This window comes from Triticum dicoccoides, chromosome 3A (genome assembly GCF_002162155.2).
Source record: "Triticum dicoccoides isolate Atlit2015 ecotype Zavitan chromosome 3A, WEW_v2.0, whole genome shotgun sequence".
NCBI lineage: Eukaryota > Viridiplantae > Streptophyta > Magnoliopsida > Poales > Poaceae > Triticum > Triticum dicoccoides.
This window is the reverse complement of record NC_041384.1, coordinates 702286324-702311010: the sequence shown is the minus strand read 5'-3', so window position 1 is coordinate 702311010 and position 24687 is coordinate 702286324. Positions and strand designations below refer to the sequence as shown.

The 24687-nt window shown below is 41.6% G+C and overlaps 1 protein-coding gene across 3 annotated transcripts; it reads right to left on the bottom strand.

Annotated features, from left to right (window-relative positions):
• Positions 1-1647: 1647 nt before the first annotated feature.
• LOC119270316 lies at positions 1648-20322 on the bottom strand. Of its 3 annotated transcripts, XM_037552313.1 has the most exons (9): positions 20138-20322; positions 19846-19911; positions 17452-17542; positions 13940-14009; positions 8703-8959; positions 7592-7708; positions 3949-3997; positions 2147-3058; positions 1648-2022 (listed from the first exon to the last, which is right to left on the bottom strand). In XM_037552313.1, exons 3-8 carry the CDS (start codon positions 17539-17541, stop codon positions 2163-2165), a joined length of 1479 nt encoding a protein of 492 aa, XP_037408210.1. In that variant the 5' UTR covers position 17542; positions 19846-19911; positions 20138-20322; the 3' UTR covers positions 1648-2022; positions 2147-2162. The 3 variants fall into 3 exon arrangements, with proteins under 3 accessions (XP_037408210.1, XP_037408211.1, XP_037408212.1); XM_037552314.1 differs by lacking the exons at positions 13940-14009; positions 19846-19911; positions 20138-20322; XM_037552315.1 differs by lacking the exons at positions 13940-14009; positions 17452-17542; positions 19846-19911; positions 20138-20322 and adding an exon at positions 9211-9466.
• Between the last annotated feature and the right edge of the window lie 4365 nt (positions 20323-24687).

Sequence of the window (24687 nt, the reverse complement as noted above, 5' to 3'; positions counted from 1 at the left end):
AAAATAATGAACAAATTTCGAAAACACAAACAAATTTGGACATTGAAACAATTTTCTAAATTGTACAACTAAACGAAACGAAAAAGAAGAAAATAAAAAAGAAACAGAAAAAAAACAATAAAAGAAAAAAAAGGACGAGAAGAACCGGTTCAGTAACCTTCTAAAAATTTTCCTAAACCAGTAAAAACCGGCTGGAAACCTCTAAAAGGTTCCTAAATGGATGCGTACTGCAGGAGATGGCCCGGCCCGATTGATCCCGCCCCTGTGTGCGTTTAGTCGACATTTTGAGCCACAGACGGTCAAATAGGATCTCGCGAGCAAAAGGTCTTCGTGGGAAAAAATAAATAGGAAATATAGCTGGACCAAAGCGACCTCTTTGTTAGTCCAGCCTCATCATATCAAAATCCATTTCAGCCCAGAGCTTCACAGTTTTCCACCCATTGCATAGTTTTCCCTGAGACCTTCCTCCTTGTTTTGAAAAGGTTTCAGAATATTCCACGGCGTTTTGTAACTAGATGACGCCCTGCACGTTGATGCGGGAATATTTTGCAATATATTTCAAACATATTTGATTTTATGAAAAAAGAATATTCAAGAAATAATATGATAGCTAAAACTAAAAATACGTATGGTCTATATTATTTGATTATTGTACATTTGTAAAATATTTATTAAATATGAACATGCATGCTTGCATGTTCAGACGGACTTTTTCATATGGCTCATTGAATGCTGAGGTGGGCCTTTTTTAATGCATGTTGCTTGATGAGGTGTCATGCTTGAGAAATAGGTTAGTGGGGGCTAGCTATTTAGATATAGAAGATATCTTTCTTGTCTTTTCTATTTTGGTATTTGCCGTTTATCTTTTTATTTTACTTCTTCTCTTTTTTTTCATTTTAAATTGTTTTAAAAAAATCAAAACCATGAATATTTTCTCAAATCAACTATTTTTCCAATTTGGGGTCATTTTCTAAATTCATAAATATCTTTTTTTTGAGTTGGCAAAAAATTCAAAATTCAGGAATAGTATCCAAACATTTGTTGGTTACACCAATTTTAAAAAGAACATATCATCCTTTTTTTCATGAGCCAGAAGAGCAAGGGTAGATAAGAGAGCCAAAAAACAAGATAAAAACAACAAATCGCGACTGACAAATTTCTATTTTTTTGTCTCAAGAAAAAATTGCGAGAATATAGCAACATGTTTCATGAAGCGGGGAATAGGAGCTCCCTTGCAAAGGCACCAAGGATTTTTTGAATCCAATTTATAAAACCTATCTAACAGTATACCTTTATGTGTTTGAAAAAATATTCAGGTATGACCCATTTAAAAAATATTTTATTTTTATCTCAAATAGCTTTTGTGCAATGACATGACCATTTATACCATGTGTAAAAAGAGAAAATAATACGACCAAAACACACCTCGTGCACCCCTGAAATCCACTGTTTCAGCTTCTCCAACGCCCCACATACACTGCCAACAATCTAGTCATCTCAAGAGAGAAATAGAAATGTACATGATGGCCCGAATGCTGAGATCGACCCGGTCTGAAGACAGCCTATGGCCTATGGCATGAGAGTTCGTCGAAAGTTGGAAAAAGCACACAAGTTCATCTACGATGATGCAAGGTTAGAGTACATCCATTCTCAAACCAATTACCAATAACAGAACTCTTGATTATTGACAGTAAATTTAATTGCAGATAGCAGTAACAGAAACTAGACTGTTCCTAGTGTCTTAACCTGATCATGCAGAGAAAGATGGTCTTTCTTGGACATGAGACGGCCCTGCGCACATCAGATTACAATCATAGGCGCACGAGCATACAGACACTGACCAAACTACACCACCGAGCTATGTACGATGAAATGATGCAACAGCTGCTAGCTACAATACTGGAAATGACCAGTTGCCTTTCTGAATCACTATCTACAGATGGTCAGGTATCACTCCCTGTCCGAACAGGACAACCGAGTCAGGATCAGTCCATCTGCACTACCGCTATATATCTTCAGGCACTGCACGGCAAAAGAAATTTGGTGCACTAATTAAAAAAAAGATTCATTTGAGATTAGCGACATCAGATGGTATAGAGAAGCTAACTTCTAGCAACAGGAAATCCTGAGCAAGACGATTAATTACCAGAATAAACGTAACTTCAGTTACGCTTCTGCCATGGGTTATTTTCCTGAAATTTCCAAGGTGCCAGCACTATGCTTGATGGAGCATAGTCAACAGACTGCAGGAGATCTTGGGCCCGTCTGATTTTGTTTACTAGTTCCTGCAGTTTCATCGTGGCCTCGCTCACGGTGCCAGTAGGCTTAACTGATACATGCTCACTTGAGGTCTTGACTTTGTTTACTAGTTCCCGCAGTTTCATCGTGGCCTCGCTAACGGTGCCAGTAGGCTTAACTGATGCATGCTCACTTGAGGTCTTGAGTTTCTTAAAACTGGGGGGACATGATTGCTCATCGGTAAGGAACTGAGGAGACTGTCCTGAATTGGCCACAGGAGACGTCGGACAGTCTGCTTGGCTGTTCATGCAACATTCACCATTTTCATTGGGTGCGAGTTGCACTTTTGTATTGGTGACCTCGAGAGAAGCGTCAGGCTCACTTGAGGTCTTGAGTTTCTTGAAATTGGGGGTACTTGATTGCTCATTGGTAATGAACTGAGGAGACTGTCCTGAATTGGCCACAGGAGACGTCGGACAGTCTGCTTGGCTGTTCATGCAACATTCACCAGTTTCATTAGGAGCGAGTTGCACTTTTGAACAGATGGCCTCCAGAGACACGCCAGGCTCTTCATTCATGCATTTTTGTGGTTCCCCTTCACTGTCTGTTTGACTTTCCAGGCAGCACCTGCCATTTGTATTGGCTGGCTGTTTTACATCTTGATCGACCAACTCCTTTGGTGTATCAGATGCTCCATTCAGGCATTTTCCTATTTCTTGCTCCAATGAATCAAATGATCCATTCAAGCATCTTTGTAGTACCTTGTTACCATCACAAGATTGCTCAATGTCCTCCTCATCAGAGCTGCTACTTAATGTATCTTATACCAATAGCAAACAAATATTACGGTGCAAAAAAGTTAAGTGCCCTAGTATACAAGGTAACTCTAAAAATAATTTGAGCGTTAGTGATGACGGTTTTGGATAATGTAATCACTAAGATTTCACTGGCAAGTGATGAGGGTTTTGCAGCACTGGCAAGTGGCAAGAGGGTGCATTACAGTGGTGGTTCTGAGGTATTTTTGCTTGAGATTATAGGAGGCTTGTGTGATCATTGTGAAGTTCTTTAAGGCATGTACTGCATTGGTCATTTCCTGGAAAAGGATTAGTCGCAATGGGTTAAGGGTTTTATTAACTAGATGATACCCCGCGCGTTGCCGTGGAATTGGGTATATAGTTTCAAAAAATTGTGTAGAATACTAATTAAGGAGAACATCGTTTTGGTGACCGAGCTCACTGGAGCTCGAAAATTTTGAAAAATTCAAACTTTACGGTTCCAAAAAAATCTGAAAAAAAATTGTGCAAGTAAACAAGGATGTTATGTGTATGTGTGTAAATTTTTAGGATGAAATACCTTGAAATCCCATCTGTACAAAAAAGACAAATTCATGGCCTTGGAGGACGAATAGTATCATGTGTTAAGAAACTCCAGATTTTTTTTTTGCACAGCCCTCATTTCAACATATTTTGCACTGAAAATTTAAACAAATGTTTGTTATGCCTTCATGCATATCTGTATTTTTTCAGAATTTTTTGAAACGTAAAAGTATGAATTTTGAATTTGGAGGCCTCCATGGAGGCCGAGCTCCAAAAGCAATTTTCGCTAATTAAGTCCTTACAATTTTAACTATGTGAGAAATTTCTGCATATAAGCAGAAAATAATCTTAATATTAAAATTGTGCATGTCACAATTAAATGTAATAGTAATACCTTGGTTCCCTGCAATCAAACGAGCAGTATGCCAGCATTCGCCGTTTTCCTGGTACAATAAAATGAACTGTTAATTCCACTATATGGGAATGAATATCTAACTGATTGAATAAATAAATATATATATTAGTTACATAATTAATTGATACTCCCTCTGTCCTATAATGTAAAGCGTTTTTTGACACTAGTGTAGTGTTACAAAAAGCCTTATATTATGGGATGGAGGAAGTACTAAATTTTGCTAAAATTAAAAGCATATTTCTTTGTTTATTTATTTCCATCTTAGAGAATTTACTAACTGGGTAGCCATATCTAAAGACAAATAATCTAACTGGTAAGCCGTATCAGGACCGACAATCAGATTGTAAAGTGTGAACAGATAGAACACAACACACCAAAGCCTTTCAGTCCCAAAGTAAGTTGGGGTAGGTTAGAGTTGAAACCCACAAGATCTTGAAACCAAGTCATGGTTTTGGCACGTAAATTGCTAACTTCCACGCACCCCTGTCTATGGCTAGTTCTTTGATCGGGCCGGGCTCAGGCTTGACTATTGAGTGTCGGTCTTTTAAAAGCCCAGCCCAAAACCCGGCCCGGCCTAAGAAATGCCCAGGTTCAGTTCAGACTTTGGGTTGCATTGGCTAGTGCATGAAGCTTAATATGGTATCAGGGTCCAAGGTCTCCTAGCTTTTGCAATTTGTCCAAAAATTGTTGCTCCCCCTTTGTGTCCACGTATAGGCCTCCTGAGCCATACCTCTGAGTCTATTCACGTGTTGACTTTCCACATCACACATGGTAGCTTCATGCACTAGTCAACGCAACCAAAAGTCCAAACTGATGGAATAGGCTAGGCAATCCATATTACACTTCAACACCTATAGTAGTACTAAAATTGCACCTCATGCACTCAGTTTTAGTTCTATATTACGCCTAAAACCTTTCGATTCCAAGTCTTTCTCCGCAGCTCTAACTTTCTATCAACCCCTGTCCCACTATCATCGACTAGCACCACATCACCCACTAATAGCATACACCATGGGATATCCCTTGTGACCTCATCAATCACCAAAACAAAAAAGGGCTCAAAGCAACCTTGGTGCAGTTCTATTTTAATCGTAAAGTATCAGTGTCACCATCACTTGTTCGAACACTTGTCATAACATTATCGTACATGTCCTTGATGAGGGTAATGTACTTTTTTGGGATATTGTGTTCCTCCAAGGCCCACCAAATGACACTCTGCGGAATTTTATCGCAGCCTTTCTCCAAGTCAATGAACACCATATACATGTCCTTTTGCTACCTATATCTCCTCATAAGTTGTCACACCAGGAAAATGGCTGCCATGATCGACCTCCTAGGCATGAAACCAAATTGATTTTTGGTCACGCTTGGCATTCTTAAGTGGTGCTCAATGACTCTCTCCCATGGATTCATTGTACGGTTCTTCAGCTTAACTCCACGGTAATTAGTACAACTTTGAACACTCCCCTTGTTCTTGAAGATTGGTAGCCATACTATCGCTATGTCTCCAAGGCCTCTCCACATCTCAATGGGATACAATAAGGGACCATTGCCTTCCCTCCTTTCATCCTTTATAAAGCCTCCCTGACCTCGGACTCCTGGATTTGTCGCACAAAACACATGTTGGTATTATCAAAGGAGTCGTCCAGCTCAATGGTAGGGCTATCATTCTCTTCATCAACCAGCTTGTCAAAGTACTCTCGCCATTTGTGCTTGATCACCACCTTCACCAGAAGCTGATCTTCTCCGTCATGCATTTAACTTGGTTGACATCCCTCACCTTCCTCTCTCGGACCTTGGCCATCTTCAGATGTCCATTTCGTCTTCCTTTGTGTTTAAATGCTAGTAGAGGTCCTCATACGTCCGACCCCTTGCCTCACTCACAACTCGCTTTGCGGCCTTCTTTGCCACCTTGTACTTCTCTATGTTATCTGCACTCCTATCCACATGTAGGCATCTGAAACGATCTTCTCCTTAATAGCCTTATGGACATCATCGTTCAACCACCAGGTCACTTCTACTTCCCCTGGTCACCCCAAACTAAGCCATCGTCCAAACGCTACTCGCCATCTTCATCCACATACTGTTTGCATCACCGCCCTCCTCCCAAGGGCCCCTCCTTGATATACATCCCCTTGAAAGCCTGAGTTGCCTCCCCATTGAGCTTCTACCACTTCATTCTAACGACTTCGACGCACTTATCCCGTTTAGACACGAATCTGAAAGCTGAAGTCGGACACTACAAGCTTATGTTGAGGGACAACACTCTCTACAGGTATCACCTTATACAATCCAGGCAAGCATGACTTTCTTCTCTTTTCAAGAGGACGAAATCAATTTGGTTAAGAGTGTTGACCGCCACTAAAAGTCACTAGATGGGATTCTCTCTTTTCAAAGAGGGTGTTAGCTACGATTATATCATAGGCTAAAGCGAAGCTTAAGACATCCTCTCTATGATTCCTACCGCCGTAGCCAAAGCCCTCGCGCATCCCTCCAAAACATGTGTTAGATGTACCCACGTGGCTATTGAGATGTCCTATGAAGAGCTTCTCGCAAATAGGTACACTCCTAACTATGCCCTCCTCCAAGCCTTCCCAAAAATCCCTCTTGGTGCTCTCATTGTGGCCTACTTGCGAGGCATATGCGCTGATAACTAAGTCCCCAACGACCATCTTGACTAGGATAATCCGGTCCCTTGCCTCTTGACGTCTACGACTCCATACTTGAGTCTCTTGTTGATCAATATGCCTACTCCATTTTTGTTTGTAGTTGTCCCCGTTAACACAGCTTGAAGTCGGTATCCTCCACCTTCACCTTCCACCCCTTCCATTTGGTTTATGGATGCATATGATATCAACACCTCTAAAGGTAGCGATAAGAGATCACGATCAAAAAATTTCAAGATTTCTCTCTGCTTTTAGTTTCGCTTTGTATTTCAGACACATTGTTAGGGAGTTGATCAATTCATACAATCAAGGAAATTTTTATATTAGAGTATTTTTCAACGTTTTACCCCCTAGTCTTTAGAGTACCAACAATGATCTGATTTATCTATTTTTCTGTCTTTTCCCCACATCTGTGTTTTTATTCCATATCATGTTGTATGCCACATGACACTAATCCACTTACCACAACAACAACAACAACAACAACAACAAAGCCTTTAGTCCACATGACCACTTAAGAGATTAACTTTATTGGATTCAGTAAACTATCGAATAAGGGCGCGGTGAAAAAAGGAAAAACAATAATCAAGTAGACACTCAGAAAGAGCCACTGAGTATGGAGTAAAAGGTTAATTTTGCTCTTGCTAATAATAATTTCTAGTAGTGCTCTTCTCTACATTTTCATAATAGAGAATCATCCTATGACATGGACTTGAAGATCCTAGCTATTAGGATCTAAATGATCAGCTCACTATTGTATTTGAAACTATGATGTAGATTTATGTTAGTTGCATATGAACTTTAACATACGATGTAGAATCTTGTTAATTGCACATGATCTTTACCACCCGTTAAAAATGTGTTCGTTGGTATTCGAAAAACGATTTATAGCACTATCAAGAAGGATGATATCAAATAGGAATTTTTCATCAAGCAGTGGATGATGGTGCAATTACCTGTGAAAGAGGGGCACTCCAACCTTTTTCGAGGGACCAATCAAGCGCTGGCCTTAGGTCTTTGGGATCGGCAACCCAACATCCACCTTCACCTAATGGTATTTCAGGACAAATTATCTGTAAACCAAGTAGAGAAAGCACAATACAACTCATATTAAATGTAACCACCAAATGTAGCCATAAATGCGGGTATTGTAAAATATATTCTAGAGCAACGAAAAGCAAAATAAGTTTATTATCCTTACAAATAAAAGCCAACAAGAAAGCATTACATTACACACAAAACAACAAAACAATATGTGCAAAGAGACGTTCAAATCATTTTGCTAGAATAGAAAGCATTGCCTTCTTTCGGATGCCATACCCCTCATACTTTGGTTGAGACCAGTCTCAATTTTTCATCTATAACACCAGCAAAATTTGGTACCAACAACACTAGTGGCAGATATATTTACAGTTGTGGTTCTTCTCCTGGTGTTATGAATGTGATTTTTTTTAAGAAATGTCTATGTCTTACCATTAAGGAACATTAAATGTGTGATAAATTACAACTTGTATTTTACTCCCTTCTCCGTTTCACATTATCGCATCACCAGTACAACACATTAATATTTAGTATAATTTGCAAATATAGCAAGCACAATTGAAATCAGCATGCATGCAACATGTTCAATAAATAATCATGTGCAAATATGGCAAGCATAAAAACTTGAGTCAAAACAGTAAAATAACTTGTGTTCAATCAAAAAAGAAAAATAAATTGCATCTAGTCAAAAAAGCATAATAAGTTGAGAAATCATTATATATAAATAAACAAGAATATTCATTCATACTCCAACCCTCATGTGATTTTCTGAACATGAAAATTTTGCTAACTTTTTGAACAAGGCAATTAAAATGAGTTCAAATAACAGTGGATAGCTATTTGATTTCACAGAAGGGCCAAGCAAGTGGCATTAGTGTTCACCATAATAAATTATTACCTTAACTTTGTCATCACTCATCAACTCGGTAATTTTCCCAGTCCAAAAACAATCAGTGTACCACCAATCAATCAAGTCACAGAAGGGCCAAGCAAGTGGCATTAGTGTTCACCATAATAAATTATTACCTTAACTTTGTCATCACTCATCAACTCAGTAATTTTCCCAGTCCAAAAACAATCAGTGTACCACCAATCAATCAAGTCACCTACTTTCCAAGGACTGCTTACAACTGCTACAACATCCGTTTGTGGCCCAAGCTCAGCAATATCATTCTCCCAACACCACCGAGGAAAAGGAGGTCGTAGCATGATCTCCCTATTCTGACTTGCTTTCTGATTACGGCATTTGGGGGGGATTTTGAAGAGTCTATTCCATTTCCTTCCTGTCAGTACATAAAAGGAATAATTTAGAAAACTAGAGACGGTCTCAGATAAATTATGTGCTATTTCAGGTCTGTTAGCACAATTGTACAGTACTTTACTCTTCTAACCTAAAGTCCAACACTCAAAATCACAAAAAAAAATCTTTCTGATACATTTTCAACTTCACACGAGTAGTGTACAACATCTATTAGAATTAAAACACGGCAAAACATCTTGCTAAGTTGACTGGGTCAATGCAGGGCAGATTCACCTATTTCTGCATGTAGAGCAATATCTAGTACGGGACATTGAAGTAGTGCCTTCAACACTTGTGTTGTACACTTTGTACCAACGAGGTGGAGTTGCTCCTCCACAATCTTGTGCTGCCTCTGGTGGTACTAGAGCCTTGTTGATCCATAATAGTTCTTGGTTTCTTCTTTGAGAGCGAGTTACAAAAGGAATAAAGCAATTGGAGAAGAGAATAGATGCTTGAGAACAACAAATGAAAGCATCGCATGAAGATCTTAACCGGAGATTCGATCAGCTGGTTGAGATGACAAGAAAAGGTGTGTTCCCCTGCTACCAATGAAAAAGATTTATCAAGAGAAGGACTTGTTCAACGATGTAGAAAGGGATGTAATCTTGGTGCAACACCGCCACAAGAACGTACAGTTCAGCATACTTCAAGAAGGCCAACTTATGTTGAAGCTTTTGAAGGTGAAGAATCCGATCTCTGCATATCGAAGAGTACCCAACCCTACATATGCCAGGTATACATATAAGGTGAACGCTGAGACCCCAACTTTTAATGTAAGGTTGATACTGATGGGTGCCCTACATATGCCAGGTATACATATAAGGTGAACGCTGAGACCCCAACTTTTAATGTAAGGTTGATACTGAAGGGTGCCTTGATTGGTTATATTTAGTGGAGACTTTCTTTGAGGTCATGGATATTCCGAAAGATCAGAGTTCCTTTGGTCGCGTACAAGCTGAAAGGAGGAACCGAAGCATGGTGGCATCGACTTCAAGAAGAATGCATGCTTATAGGAGAACTTGGCAAATGAAGAGTCTTTTGAAAGGGGGATTTTTGCCTGTTGATATGACAAGATCCTATTTATCCAATTTCAGAACTATGCACAAGGAAATAAGATTGTTTCAGATTACACGGAGGAGTCTCTAATGCTACAAGTAAGGTGCAACCTTGTGAGACTCAAGATCAACAAGTCGCAAGGTACATCAATGATCTCAATGATACTATTCAAGATCAATTGATAATGCAGCAAATCCGGACAGTTGATCAAGCACAAGCTATAGCCTTAAAGGCCGAGAGGTTTGTGAGGACAAAAAAGACAACTAAGGCCCCATATCCTCATACTGTAATCGAAGAGTTACACTAATAGAGTGGAAGAAAAGACCGCTCCACCAAAGGCAAAACGATCGACGCATCCCGAAGCAAACTAGAGGCAAGGGTAAGGCACATAAAGGCCCAAAATGCTATAAATGTGGTGAACATTTACACGTATCCAGCGGTTGCCCACTGAGAAATTTGTTAACACAACTATCCATGATGGTGAAGACGATGAGGAAGAATACGAATATGAAGATGTAGAGGGACAAGAGGTTTGTCAAGAAGGTGGAGAGGTGGTATGTGTGATTTAGCATCTCCTATGCTCCACACCACACCTAACGACACACAACGGAAGAAAATATTTGAGAGCAAATGCATGGTGATGACAAAGTATGCAAATTAGCGATTGATAGTTGCAGCTGCGAGAATCTTATCTCTCATAATTTGGTGAACCATTTAAAGCTTGAAACTCATGATCATCCAAATCCCTACACTATTTGGTGGATCAAGAAAGGAGTGAATATGAGAATCACCATACAATGCAACCTGCCACTTTCTTTGTACAAGAATTATCGCTCAAATATGTTGCGTGGTGTGATTGATATGGAGGTCAGCCATATTCTTCTTGGGAGACCTTAGAAATTTGATGTGGATACTACACATAAAGGGAAGAAAAGTTCTTATTCTTTTATTTGGACCAAGAGAAATATCATTATTCTACCAAACCAAATTGATGGTAATAATACCTCTAAGGAGGAGGGGAGAAGTACCTTAGCTATCTCCCACACCTCTAATGAGTTTATGGAAGACTTGAAGGAGGCAAATTTGTTTGCTACACTTATTGTAAAAGGAGAAGAGCACCCGACAATTGCATCTCCGATAAAGGTACGTGGCTTATTAGTTGAATTTCATAACATACTTGGAGAGCCACAAGGCCTGCCACCGATGAGAGGAATTCAACATAGAATTGACTTAATTCCAGGAGCAAGTCTTCCTAATCTTCCACACTACCGAATTAGCCCAAAAGAGCATGATATATTGAAGGAAAAAGTGGAGGAATTGTTGCAAAAGGGGCACATTCAAGGAAATATTAGCCCATGTGTTGTACCAACCATGCTCATGCCAAAGAGAGATGGATTTTGGCGCATGTGTGGACAGTTGAGTCATTAACAAAATCACTGTAAGGTAAAGATTACCTATTCCTCGTCTAGATGATATGTTGGATTAGCTTAGTGGAGCAAGAGTGTTCACAAAGCTAGATTTAAGTTGTTATTATCAAAGTTGTATCAGACCCGAGGATGAATGGAAAACAACCTTAAAGATAAAGGAAGGGTTGTTTGAATGACTGGTCATGCCATTTGGAGTCTCAAATGCATAAAGTAACTTTATGCACTTGATGAATCAAGTCCTTCGCCCCTTCTAATCCCAATTTGTTGTGGTTTATTTTGGTGACATCTTGATCCATAGCAAACCAGAATGAACACTTTGAGCACACTTGAAAGGTGCTAGGAGTATTAAAGGAAAATGAGCTCTAAGTCAACTCTAAGAAATGTGTTTTCCTGCAAACACAACTTTTTTTTCCTAGGATCTGTCATAACATGCGACAGTATTCGTGTTGACGATTCTAAGGTTGAAGCAATCCAAGAATGACCAACTCTGGAGACCGTTTCGAAGGTCAGAATTTTTGATGCATTGCAACTTTCTATAGATGATTTATGAAAAATTTCAACACTATCATGGCACCAATTATCAAGTATCTAAAGAAAGGAAAGTTCCAATGGACAGATGCAGCTGAACCTAGTTTCAATGAGATCAAGCAAAAACTATCACAAGCTCATGTCCTGGTGCTACCTATTTCAACAAGAATTTTGAGTTGGGGTGTGAAGTTAAGCGAAGGCAGAAATGGAGTACTTGTCAGCAAGAATTGTATGCACTTTCCAAGCTTTAAAAACTTCAGAAGTCTATTTGCTGCCTAAAGAGTTCATCATTTACACTGACATCAATCCAGCATTTTAGAAATCAAAAGCATGTTGATCGTATGCTAGCAAGTTGGGCAACATATCTAGAGAGGCTTAACAGTGCATAAATTTGGAGCAACCAATCGAGTAGCCCATGCTTCGAGTTGCTGTGCATGTCTCCTAACTTATTTTTAGGTTGAACTTCCGAGCATGCATCAAATAAAGGAGTTGTATGAGGATGACGATAACTTTGGGTGATGACTATTTCGTGCAAGATGGCTCTCTCTTCAAGAATGATTGTTCACGCATCCCAAGAAGTTATCTAAGTGACAAACAAATTAGAGAGCTCCATTCAGGTGATCCTAGTGGCCATGTTAGACAGGACAAGACTATCGCTAACCTGGAAGCTCGTTACTTTTGGCCACAGCTAAAGAGAAATGCTGGAAAGTTTGTTCACGGTGCCCCATATGTCAAACCTGCAAGGACTATACATGCCTTTGCTTGTTCCTGTTGCTCCAAGGAAGGACATCCCTATGGACTCGTCTTCGGTTTGCCAAGAACAAGACTAGGGAGTGATGTTGTATTTGTGGTCGTGGACAGATTCTCTAAAATGGCTCATCTCATTCCATGCCGCAAGACAATGAATGCTCATCATGTGGCAAACCTATTCTTTTGAGAAGTGGTTAGACTTGATGGCGTTCCAAGGTACATTATCTAAGGCTGTGATAGCAAGTTTCTTGCTGCATTTTAGCTCACTTCGTGGAAGCGGTTCAACACTGAATTAAAATTTTGTAGCACTGCCCATCCACAAAACAGATGGACAAACAAAAGTAGTGAAGAATTTTTTGGATAATCTAATCCGTTGCATTTGTGGAGAAAGAGAAGGGACAATGAGACTTGGCTTAATCTCTTACAGAGTTCCGCAACAACTCCCAACATAGATCCACATGGAGGTGTTAAAGGAAGCTTGGGCAGCGAAGGTATGGGCCCTTCTCTATTCCCAGGAAGATAAATGATAATACTTATGTGATACATCTTCCAATCGAGATGGGTATATCCAACACTTCCATGTTGCAGACTTGACTCTCCACCACCCAGAAGAAGCGCTCTATGAAGATAACTCGAGGTCGAGTTCCAAACAACCAGGGGAGAATGATGAGGAACAATAGAGGGAAAAATAAAATAAAATCACAAGGCAAATCCATTTGACTATTTCTACAACCTAGTATTTGTTTGTTTTCTTAGCTTTATCTACTAGTTTTTAGAGCCTTCTAGCTATGAGTGGAATATTGCATCTTAAGTAATGTTTTCTAGAGTGTTCAACTATATGAGATGTAAAGGCTTCTAAAAGGCCATAAATAAAGGTCTGCTGCTGCCTTCAACATGTGTTGATCTGGCAGCAAGGTGAAGCTGCTCCTCACAACCTTGTGTTTGCCTTAGTAAGCTACAAGAAATGTAAGTAGTGGAAAGTGAGCTAAGCTACAATTTTTTTGTGAAGTTCACCGTCAACTCAAGATAGCCTCGACTACAATAATCAGCATAACTTCCCCTCAAAAAGTAAGGCCAAAGAATTAAAACAATTATCCAAATAGACAAACACTCGGGCAGACCTAGAGCACAAAATAACAAATTTCAAAGAAGAAACTAATATTATTAGATTCTTGATTTCTCAACATAAAACAAATCCTTACTTTCATCTGGATAGTCTATATACTCCACCTGACACTCCATGTGACCGCTCCTGATACACATATCGGTGATCTGAGAGTAAAATTGAGATGATTTAGCAACATCCAATCTCGCAATACAAAACAAAATAGGCCTTTGTCCAAACCAAAAGGTAAAAATATGCAAGGTGGAACGTACGAGATGGATTATCACAAAATGAGATAAGTAGACTATTAGTTAAGGTACATTTCTTTCAAATGCACTTTTTTTTTACAAAAAGACTATAAAGTAGCCCCCGAGAACCATGATTCTAACTCTTTGCTAGAGACACACACCTCCCAACTAAACCACACGACCAAGAGATGGCTCACGTCAACGACATATGAAATAACACAAGTCCAGTAGCTAGATGTCTACGTCAAAACCATCATGGGTTGTGCCTTAGTCCTCTAGGGTGGAGATTATGCCAATAGAAAGTAGTGAAAAAAGGGCAACCTGGTGCATGTAGCTCCCGCTTGCGCAGGGTCCAGGGAAGGGTCCGACCACTTTGGGTCTATAGTACGCAGTCTTTCCCTACATTTCTGTAAGAGGCTGTTTCCAGGACTTGAACCCATGACCTCATGGTCACAAGGCAGCAGCTTTACCACTGAACCAATAGAAAGTAGTGAAACCTTAAGAATTCTGCTCTATAGGGTGTCATCCTCCTGTTTGGTGGTCCATTGTCAATCATCAAGGTACCAACCAACCTCATGAGACATGTATTTATTGAGATCTAGTCTGACCTTGATACGGCGGCCACCATGGACTACTACACTTTGTCAAGCACTAAAAGTACCAAGTGTCGCAAATGTTGGTATACATATGGCCAAGATATGGCATGAAAGATGAATCCTCACCTTTAGGCGTGTCCATCTAATCGAGTAAATAGCATCAAACCACCACAATTTGGGTTAGGGTTTTGGAAAACCACCACATTTCGACTTTGTTCCCAATACCGCCAATGTTGTGCTAATTTTTAATAAAAACACTAATGGCGCAGTTGGTTAGTTTTGACTACGCATATGAAAAGTCAACTTGCATGTAAGCATGGACATGGCACAAAATGTCAACTCCATTTGTATTGACCGTTAAGTTGGGTGTGGGGCTCCCCCATCAGCATCAACCCTCCTCTCTTAAATCATTTGCTCTCTACAACATTTCCTCGAACAGCTTGCGTGCATGTTGACGCAATTGCAACCGGAGCATGAGTTGCTCCTCCCTGCCGCCAGTGCGCCGACGCCATGCATCCCCGTCGCATGTGCCATCGAGGTGGACCACACCACGCAGATCATCCCGTCGCCTGTGTAGTTCTGCCATCAAGAATGTCCGCACTGAGCTCGCGAAAACTGAGGGCGTTGCAGCCGAGGCATTTGGGGAGGCGGGGCTCCCATCCCTCAAAGCCTCCCTGTTCCTCCATAAATCATTGCCGCATCCTCTTGTCTTTGACCTCCCCCACACCAGCGCCTGGCGACGGTGACGTTTTGCTGACCGCACACACCGGCCTCAGTCCTTGAAGATGGAGTGTGTCACAACCGCACGTCACGATCTTATCATGTAGAGCCGCGGCATCACGCGCACGCAGATCGAATTGCCCAAAAGACACATGCACGTAGAGTTGGCGTTGATGGATCCTTCAGGCTAGGTAACTTCACACGTGCAGCAAACTACTAGCCATCGGATGCCTGGTCGATCTAGAGTAGGACAACTCACGAAACACTCATGAACATCGGGGTCGCCGCAGCAGCTGGCACGGCATGCTAGCAGCAAGCATGTGCATGCAACTCCAGGCGCAATGGTGTGACGAGGTGGCCATGGCAGGCGGGAGGAGATCACCAGCGTTACAGCCAAAGCCCAGGTGAGCCGAAGGAGGTCCTGGAGATACCAAGTGACGAACAAGATGAAGACCATGCTGTCGATTTACACCGATTCTGTCCAATTAATTTGGAGGGAGGCTCTACAACGAGAGGTGAAGCTAATGGACATGGTGGTTTGGCTCAAGGTGGACATTGGCTACGACCACGACAAAAAGTGGACTTTCTAGTGTTGTTCAACCAAGGCGCAACGCTCATGGCTGGCAGCGACAATGTCGAGTGTTTCCTGGACGGTGCTCGACACCAGCTCGCCATGGGGAAAGTGTATCGTGACTAACGCACACTACAGCCAGCTATGGCAGCATCAGCACATCCAAGTATTTGAGAGAATGCCTCTAACGTCCACATAGCGTCCATCGCCTACAATCGTTATCTCATGCGACAGCCTGACGAATGGGCCCAAACCAATCATAAACATGGTAATTAACCAATTGTGTGATCAGTGTTTTTTGCAAAAAAATTAGCACAATATCAATGGTAATGGGAACGAAGTTGAAATGTGGAGACTTTCCAGAACCCTAACACTGATTGTGGTGGTTTTATGCTATTTACTCTTATCTAATCCTATAATGACGGTACGCAACTTGGCACTCCTACCACTGTCAGGTTGGACGAGCTACGATACATAAGCAAGAGAGAAAATAATAATTCTAAGAGAAGCTAAAGGCAAAATTGGAGTTTAAATTTGAGATATTACACGCATAGCAGGAGATCTCTACAAATAGAGGGTGTCAAATAAAAGATTTTGGAGTTGCATCTTTAAACTCAAACTTGGCATGGAAAAAGTTCACAAGATATAGTGCAAATTAACAAACATGACAAAATATGAGAATGTCAAAGTTGAATCAATACTCTTAATCATACTCCCCCTGTTCGAGTTTACAAGGCCCTTCTTGAAAGAACACTAGTTCCAAGGCAAAGCAAGAAGAGAGAGAATTAGTGTGATTTGATGCCAAAAACGCTCATAACAAGGCAAAAATGGCTTGCATGAATGCAGGGGAACTAATGTCGATTTGGAAACTAAGAGACACTGAGTAAATACCACCACAGTTAGGAGGATAGATGAAGGGCCTTGTAATCTCAAAATTTCAGATTTGGAAATGGGCCTGATAAACCCGAACAGAGGGAGTACTTTTCTAATGAGGTAAAAGACAGAGATATAGCTACATAATTAAGATGCTAAATTATGAAATGTGTCATAGTAACCACAAAAAGTAAATAATACTTCCTCTGTTCCATAATATAGAGCATATAGCTTACTATTTTTGTAAGTCAAACCTTGTATAGTTTGATCAGCTTAATTGAGAAAAATATCAACATTACTAAAACCAAATAAATACAATATCAAAGTAGGTCTCATGATGTATCTAATGATATATATTTCGTGTCATAAATTTAGACATTTTCCAAAATTTAGACATTTTCTCTATATATAAACTTGTCGAAGTATACCAAACTTAAATTTTCAAAAAGCTGTATAAAATACATTATGGAACTAAGGGAGTATAATTTAGGAAAGTATCATTTATGAAAATGCATATGCATAGTAATTTGACAAAACGTACTAAAGAGAGATGTATTTACATACATAAACAAGCAATGGTTAAAGAAATTGCAAGTTGTACCTTGCAACGGAACCATGCACCCCTATAACCAACATTATAGGATCTTGTCTCTACGGCATCTCCAACTTTAAACGGAAGTATTAGGTCCATTCTGAGCCACCCAAGTACACCAATAAAAAGTTGTGTTAACTAGGAAGATTAAGAATCACACACTCAACTAAGTTAAATAAAATGCATACCTCAATATCAACACTAAACTACATAAATAAATAATTGTACAAATTAATCGGTGAATCAGCCTATTAACTGAGTTTATCGGTAACACGTTTATCGGTGGGTTAGCTAGGGCCATATCTATATATCTTAGGCTACATAGCAACATGCAATGTACTAAACGTCTAAATATGCTATTGTACACATGAATATAACAAGGAAAATTGCGGCTGCTAGTGGCGCCATGGACAGGGGACAGGGACGGCGACTGCTAGGTGAGGGGGTGGCGAGCTCGAGGGATCGACTGGATCCAAGAGGAGTTGGGGGAGGGGACGCCTGCTTGGGGAGGGGGCGATGACCTAGAGCAGGAAGGGATGCAAGCTCAGGGGAGGGGGCGACGAGCTCGTCTGCCGTGCAGCTGTGATGATCGACTAGATCGATCCTAGAGGAGTGAGGGATGGGGCGGCGAGCTCGAGCAGGAGTAAGAGGCTGGGTGCCTGGATCCTGGAGGACTGGAGGTGCCTCTGGCGAACATCACCGACAGTTGCTCAGGGCGGGGGCGACTGCTCAGAGAGGGGCGGCAGCTGTTGCTCCTCGCCTTCTCCAACGAGGGTAACTAGGGGAGGGGAGGGTAAGAAGGGAAGGAAAGGACCTAGCCTAAAACGCCCAATTTTGGGGTAAAGTAGGGAACGGGCCAAATTTTGGAGCCTGAATTTCTCTCTCCCTCTATTCAATTAATCGGACCACATGGATAAATCGGTCTGACAGCTGATTAATCAGCTAGACCAGCTAATGCGATGGATATGCGTTATCGCATCCGTGACGGGAGAGAAAAAATACCACATGCCCCTAACACAATAACCATGACTCAAGACCCCAATAGGTCCATGTCCTTTATTTCAACATGGCATCTTATCAGTCTTGCCGTTTATCCTTTCCACTCTTGCCGACAAACAAGCATGGTCATAGATGATTTCTTTCATCTCCAATTTGTTTTTGTTGAGGTGTTCATTTTCCATTTGAATTGGCACCGGTACGAAAGAAAGACGGGTCATGCACTACTAATTAACGTTGCATCCTGAACAACATTATAAAATTATTAATAGGTGAAACAACATCATATTCAGATTCTATGAATTTTTCTAATCAATTTTCATATATAACATGTTAAAATTGGAGTTAGGGTTTAAAAGATATGAATATTTTTATTGAAGCACTTGAATCTATACCTAGACAACATTTAAAACGATTAACGGGTAAAAATAACATCATATTCATATTCTACACATTTTTCTAATCAATTTTCATATATAACATGTTAAAATTGGAGTTATGGTTTAAAATATATGAATATTTTTCTAAAAGCATTTGAATTTATATAAAAAATGTTATTTTCTAGACGGATTTCTGCAAAAGCAGGTTTATTAACCAAAATCTTAGGGGGATTTCTGCAAAAAAGTGACACATTTTCTATTTCTCATTTAAAATAGGACTGTAAGTTGATTAACCGAAACCAAGGGGGGGATGTTCTCACTTAAATCGGGACCGCGGGTTGATTTCATGAAAGTGCAGGGACTTTTCTGCAAATGTGCGATGACGGATGAACAAAAGCCATCGGCACTTTGTTATTAGGTAAAGATATCGGCCGATATTTAGAACAATGCCTAATAGTCACTTAAGAATTAATTAGCAAGAGACCAAAGTAAATTGGGGTTAGGGAATTTGATTTGGAAAATAATATTGTCAGCTTGCCTAGGTTCAGTGGAAATGGCAACCTAGTGAAAGATGAGATTCGATAGGGGAATTGCAAAATGGGATTGGGTCATAGGCTATCAAGTTTACTTCTTATTTACCACGATTTTATCCTATCCTATAAGCAGATGCGTTTCAGTGAAATGTACTTTGAAACCACCAAAATCGAGATGCCAGGCCTCTCCCTGTCGTCGCCCCCTTTATGTACGATAAAGAAAACATCTATTGGAACTTCTTTTAACAGGATTTCCCTCACAGTACACATATATAAAGTAACAAGGGGAGAAACACCACTTTCAGAAGTGTCCTACCCTCCTCTACTTGCGTTCTAGTGCATAAGTAAAGATGTATCGACATTTAGGAATGTATGTGGTTAATCCGGTTTCTTCTTCTTTGCCCTCGACTTAACCACTGGAATGTGCATAGAGCAGAGCATAAATCTCATCATGAAACAATATCACCACTGGTGGCAATGAATGCTGGATTTACCTGAATCTGAATTTCTTGATGTTCCCGACCCGTCCCAAGCCCACGTATCTTGAGAAACCCGAGATTCTGCACAAAAACAAAACGATTTGAGTCGAGAACTACTCTCGACACGGAACCTGTTGAAACAAATTAGGTTTGGGAACTAGCCACATCGATGCGCCGTCGATGGGGATTTCTTTTGCCGGTCAACAAAAAGACATTGGGGATTTTTTTGCAGAGGAGGCGGCGCGGGGTCGGGGGGAGGGGGGGTAGAGGAGAGGGGCGGAGGAGAGGGAAGGGGGAGGCGGCGCACCTGAACTCCGCGGGAGAATCGACCGGCGGAAGACACCACGCGCCGCGCCGCGCGGCCGGGGAGAGGAAGGCCTCCCGGAGGAGGGGGAGGCGGCGCACCTGGATTCCGCGAGGGAATCGGTCGGCGGAAGCGCCGTGCGGCGAGAGGGGCGGGGGCGAGAAAGGGTTTCAGGGGCCAAATTTGGAAAATCTGGTGGTTCTTCCGCCGTTGCAGCGGTGTCGACCTCAGCTAATCGGGTTTACAAGCGCTGGCCGAACGGGCCGGCCCGGCCCATCCTAATCGTGTCTGGCACGGCCCGGCCCAGGCACGATTATTATACAGGCCGTGTCGTGCCGGCCCGTGTGATGCAGCCTGCAGTCCAGGCACGGCTCAGCTGCTAATTGGGCCGGCCCACCGGTACGCCAGGCCCGCTAGTCTGCCTGCTATTTGGCGCACTGGGCTTTTTTAGCCTATCTTACCTGTTGGGCTATATAGAGATATATAAAAAAATAAAAATAGATAATCAGGCCGTGTCGTGCTGGCCCACGTGCTCAGCCTAGCAGCCCAAGCACGGCGCAGGGCGTGCCGCGTGCTGCATGCCGTGCCTGGCCCATGGCGGGCCGTGCAGGGCGTGCTCGCGGGCTGGCCTGGTTGGCATGACCCATTCGGCCAGCTATATTTACAAGTGCACAAAAGTTAAGAGATTTACATGTGGGCTTTTCCTATTGTGCCTTTGTAGCAACACTTGACGATCCCTACAAAACCTACAGGAAAATGACACTGCTCGACTAAAATATTGGCTTCCCTAAAAAAAACTAGAATAATGGCTGTTACTCAACAAAATAAAAAATGGCTGCCCTAAAAGAATAAAAAAATGGTAGCACGAGCTGACAAAGGAATGGAAAATACTCGGAGATAACTATGAAAACACCTCTCTAGATCCTCGAATTGAAAGAGAGATCGAGAGGGATCAACAATCCTAATTCTCCATTAATGGTACCTGCCAGTTTTACGGGAGGCACTATTAGAAAAGGGCTAATTAATGGCGCATCTGTCTTGGCCATTAATGGTGGTACAGGGCGCCACTATTATCACACCATTAGTAACAAAAGGCGCACTTCTAACAAAAAAAAATTAATTTTTTTTCAGAAAAAATAATTTTTTTCCACTTTTTTCTTAATCTCGGGTCACTATGGCTTAATCTCGGGTCAATGCTTAATCTCAACTCAAATCGCACTCTTTGATCAAACTTCTCCAAAGGTCACCCATCCTCACACTACTCTAGCCGGAACACGCTTAACTTCATAGTTCTATCCAACCCCAGCACCAACTCACTTCATAGGCACTTGTTGATATACCTATCATATCAATCCTATTAACCTTGTTGATGTCTAGGACTTTGTTCATGTTGATGAGTGTGATGAAATTTTGAAAAAATATTTCAAACTTCCCGGTCATATTACATATCATATTTTGAAAAAAAAATCCAATTTTTTTAAACCAATTTTTTTCTGTTACTAGTGGCGCACCTAGCAAATGGTGCGCCACTAGTAAGTTTGAATTTTTTTTCATTTCCCCCCTCTAGATCTTAAAAGCCCTATATCTTTCGTCTGTTAGGTTTTTAGGGATTTTGAAGATGTTGAACGGGGTTTTCCCGGTTCAAGTCGGATGTAACTTTTCGAGTAGATGATTTTTTATATAAAAAACTTTTTAATCCGAGTTCGTATGCAAAAGTTATGCCCATTTTACTAAATTTCAGAGAGATTTTGCAAATAAAGTCAAAATTCATATTTGTAAATTTTCCCAACAACTAGACCACATATCACATGGGAAACTTATTTTATTTTATTTTTTGACATTTCTATCATTTTCTTTTATTTTTCTTTAAAAACTGAAAAGGCGGTCCACCGGGGGTGCATTTAGCACCAAGGTTAGTTAATGACGCACCTGATGTGTGGTGCGTCATTAGTAGTTTTGAAAAAAATGTTAGTAATGGCGCATCATGGGATAGTGCACCATTACTAGTTTACTAGTTAAAACTAGTAATGGCGCACTGTCCACTGGTGCGTCATTATTAATAAATTTTTTATATTTTTTCAAAACTACTAATGGCGCACGATGGATTTGGTGCACCATTACTATGTCAACTAGTAATGGCGCACTATCCCATGATGCGCTGTTAGTAACAATTTTTTTTCAAAACTACTAATGGCGCACCACACATCAGATATGATGCGCCATTAGTAATATGTCAATAATGACGCACATGTATCTGGTGCGCCACTCTTATATAGCAATGATGCATCACATATATGGTGCGCCATTAATGTCCATATCATATATAGCCTTTTTCCTAGTAGTGAGGGGAGGATTTCCTCTCATGGTCTCATGACAAGAACAACATCTTATAAGTGAAGTCTGGCTACAAATTTGGCCAGGTGTGAGTCTTTCTTTTCTTCAAACAGTAACAAAGGGCAGGGCTTGTCCTCTACTCTTCAATGACGAGACAAGCAATGGAAGACCATTTGGGCTATAAACCGTCCTAATAAAATGGAGATTGTCCTTTGGAGTGTAACAGAGGATTGCTTGTCGCTGGGACATCAAATGGTTAAAAGCCATGCATATATCTGATGACAGTAGTTGTTGCTTCCGCAATTGTACAAAGCATGTTTAACATAAAAAATGCCTTTCTGCTCCGAGCTCAAATGAGCTCGGTGAACAGTAAAATCAAAACAAAATCAAAAAAATCTAATTTTTTGTTGAGAGAAACATTGGAAAAATGTTCTAAGTGCTTCTAAAAATTCGTCATGGAATCACATTCCTGTAAGGCGTGGAAAAAATTTTCAGTGCTCCAAAATGCTTTTGAAAGTAGCATTTTCAGAGTACCGATTCTGTTTTTCTTTTTTTTTGCTACGCCTTCTAGGAATGTGATTTCATGACAAATTTTTGCAAGCACTTAAAACTTTTGTAAATGTTTCTTAAAATTTTTGGAATTTTTCAATTATTTTTCATTTTGTTTCGATTTTACTGTTCACAGCTCGGGTGCAAAAACTATGCGTCCATTTAACATCTCTTTCTTCCATGTCCTTTTGCTCGTTTGGTTTGGTGTCGTGCCAAGGAGGAATTTTGTATCAGTTTGCATAGAAAATCCTTGCAATGCTTTCGACTGGCTCTTTGATTTTCTCTCCACGACATCACAACTTCAGGCTATGGTCATGTCTATGACTCTCTTGCATGTTTGGGAGGCACTTGTAATGATGTCCGTAACAATGCTACTAGTGTGGATCCTCAGAGAGTAGCTTCAAAGAAAGATAAGTGCTTATGTCCATATGGTGGTACAGTATTGCTCAAAATCTAGGACTGTAGTAAGATGTAATTCTTCATCTACAAATCATTTGTTTTAAGATCCAGCAATTGCTCGCGTTTTCATTGATCATAACAAAAAGCAGTGGAAAACAACAATGGTGGTGAGGATCCTAGGATCAAAGTTTTAAGGAATGCCACACACGGCCAAAAACCCTAGAAACAAGGAGGGGTTTAGCTCTCAAGGGGGGTCCCCGAAGGGGCTCTCTAAGCATGTAGCTCCTGTGGTTCTCCATACCTCGATACTGTCTCTTATGCACTTGATGATTCTTGCCACGCACGGCAGGTGCTGCCTGAAGGTGCAGTGGTTTCTCTCCTGCCATATCTCACAGCAAGCAAGCCAGCCAGCACAGCGTCCGTACTCCCTTTTCACCATTGGTGTGGGGTCTGCTCCAGGATGCCTTGCACGATCGCGGTGGAGCTGTCGTGGCGCCAGCTCTCGGCCGGGGTGAGAGCCGAGCAGCCGTGCCACAGTCCCAGCTCGGCCCACACCCGTCCTGCTTCCTGGCAGCTCCGGAAGAGGTGGCGTGAGGACTCCAGGTTTCTGACGCGAGCTGGCAGAAGTAAGCGTTTGTCCAGCCCCGCCTCTGGAGTCTGTCATTGCACCAGAGCCGATCCTGGAGGAGCAACCAAGCGAAGATTTTGACTTTGCCAGGCGCCCAGGCCTTCCAAACCAGACGGTTGAAATGGGTCGCTGTTCTACCCTAGAACTGCGCCAGGTAGGTCGACTTCGCTGTGTATTTTCCTGAGCTCGCTCTACTCCACGTCAGGTCATCCGGCACTCCTGGTTGTAGCTGCGCGTCCGTCCCCTGGAGCAGACGATGAAGGGCGAGGACGTCCGGCAGGAGATGGCGGTTGTTGTCGTGGACAATGTTGCGGATCCACGTGTCGTCTCTGAGGGCCTCCCGCACCGATCTGTTCTTGCGCCGCAAGTAGCTGAACAACCTTGTGGGAGTTGTTGCGAGAGGCAGCCCTGGCCGATCCATGAAGAGAGCCAGAAGGAGGCCCGAGCCCCGTCGCCGATCGCAACGCTGGTGGAGGCCGCGAAGAGCGCCTTGTCTGCGCCGTCGCAAGGCAGCTCGGTGCCCACCCAAGGCCGCTCCGGGTGGTGCCAGGAAATCCAGAGCCAGTGCAGTCGCAGCGCTCTGCCAAAACGATGCAGGTCAGGGATGCCCAGGCCTCCTTGCTCCGTCGGGGCACAGACCGCT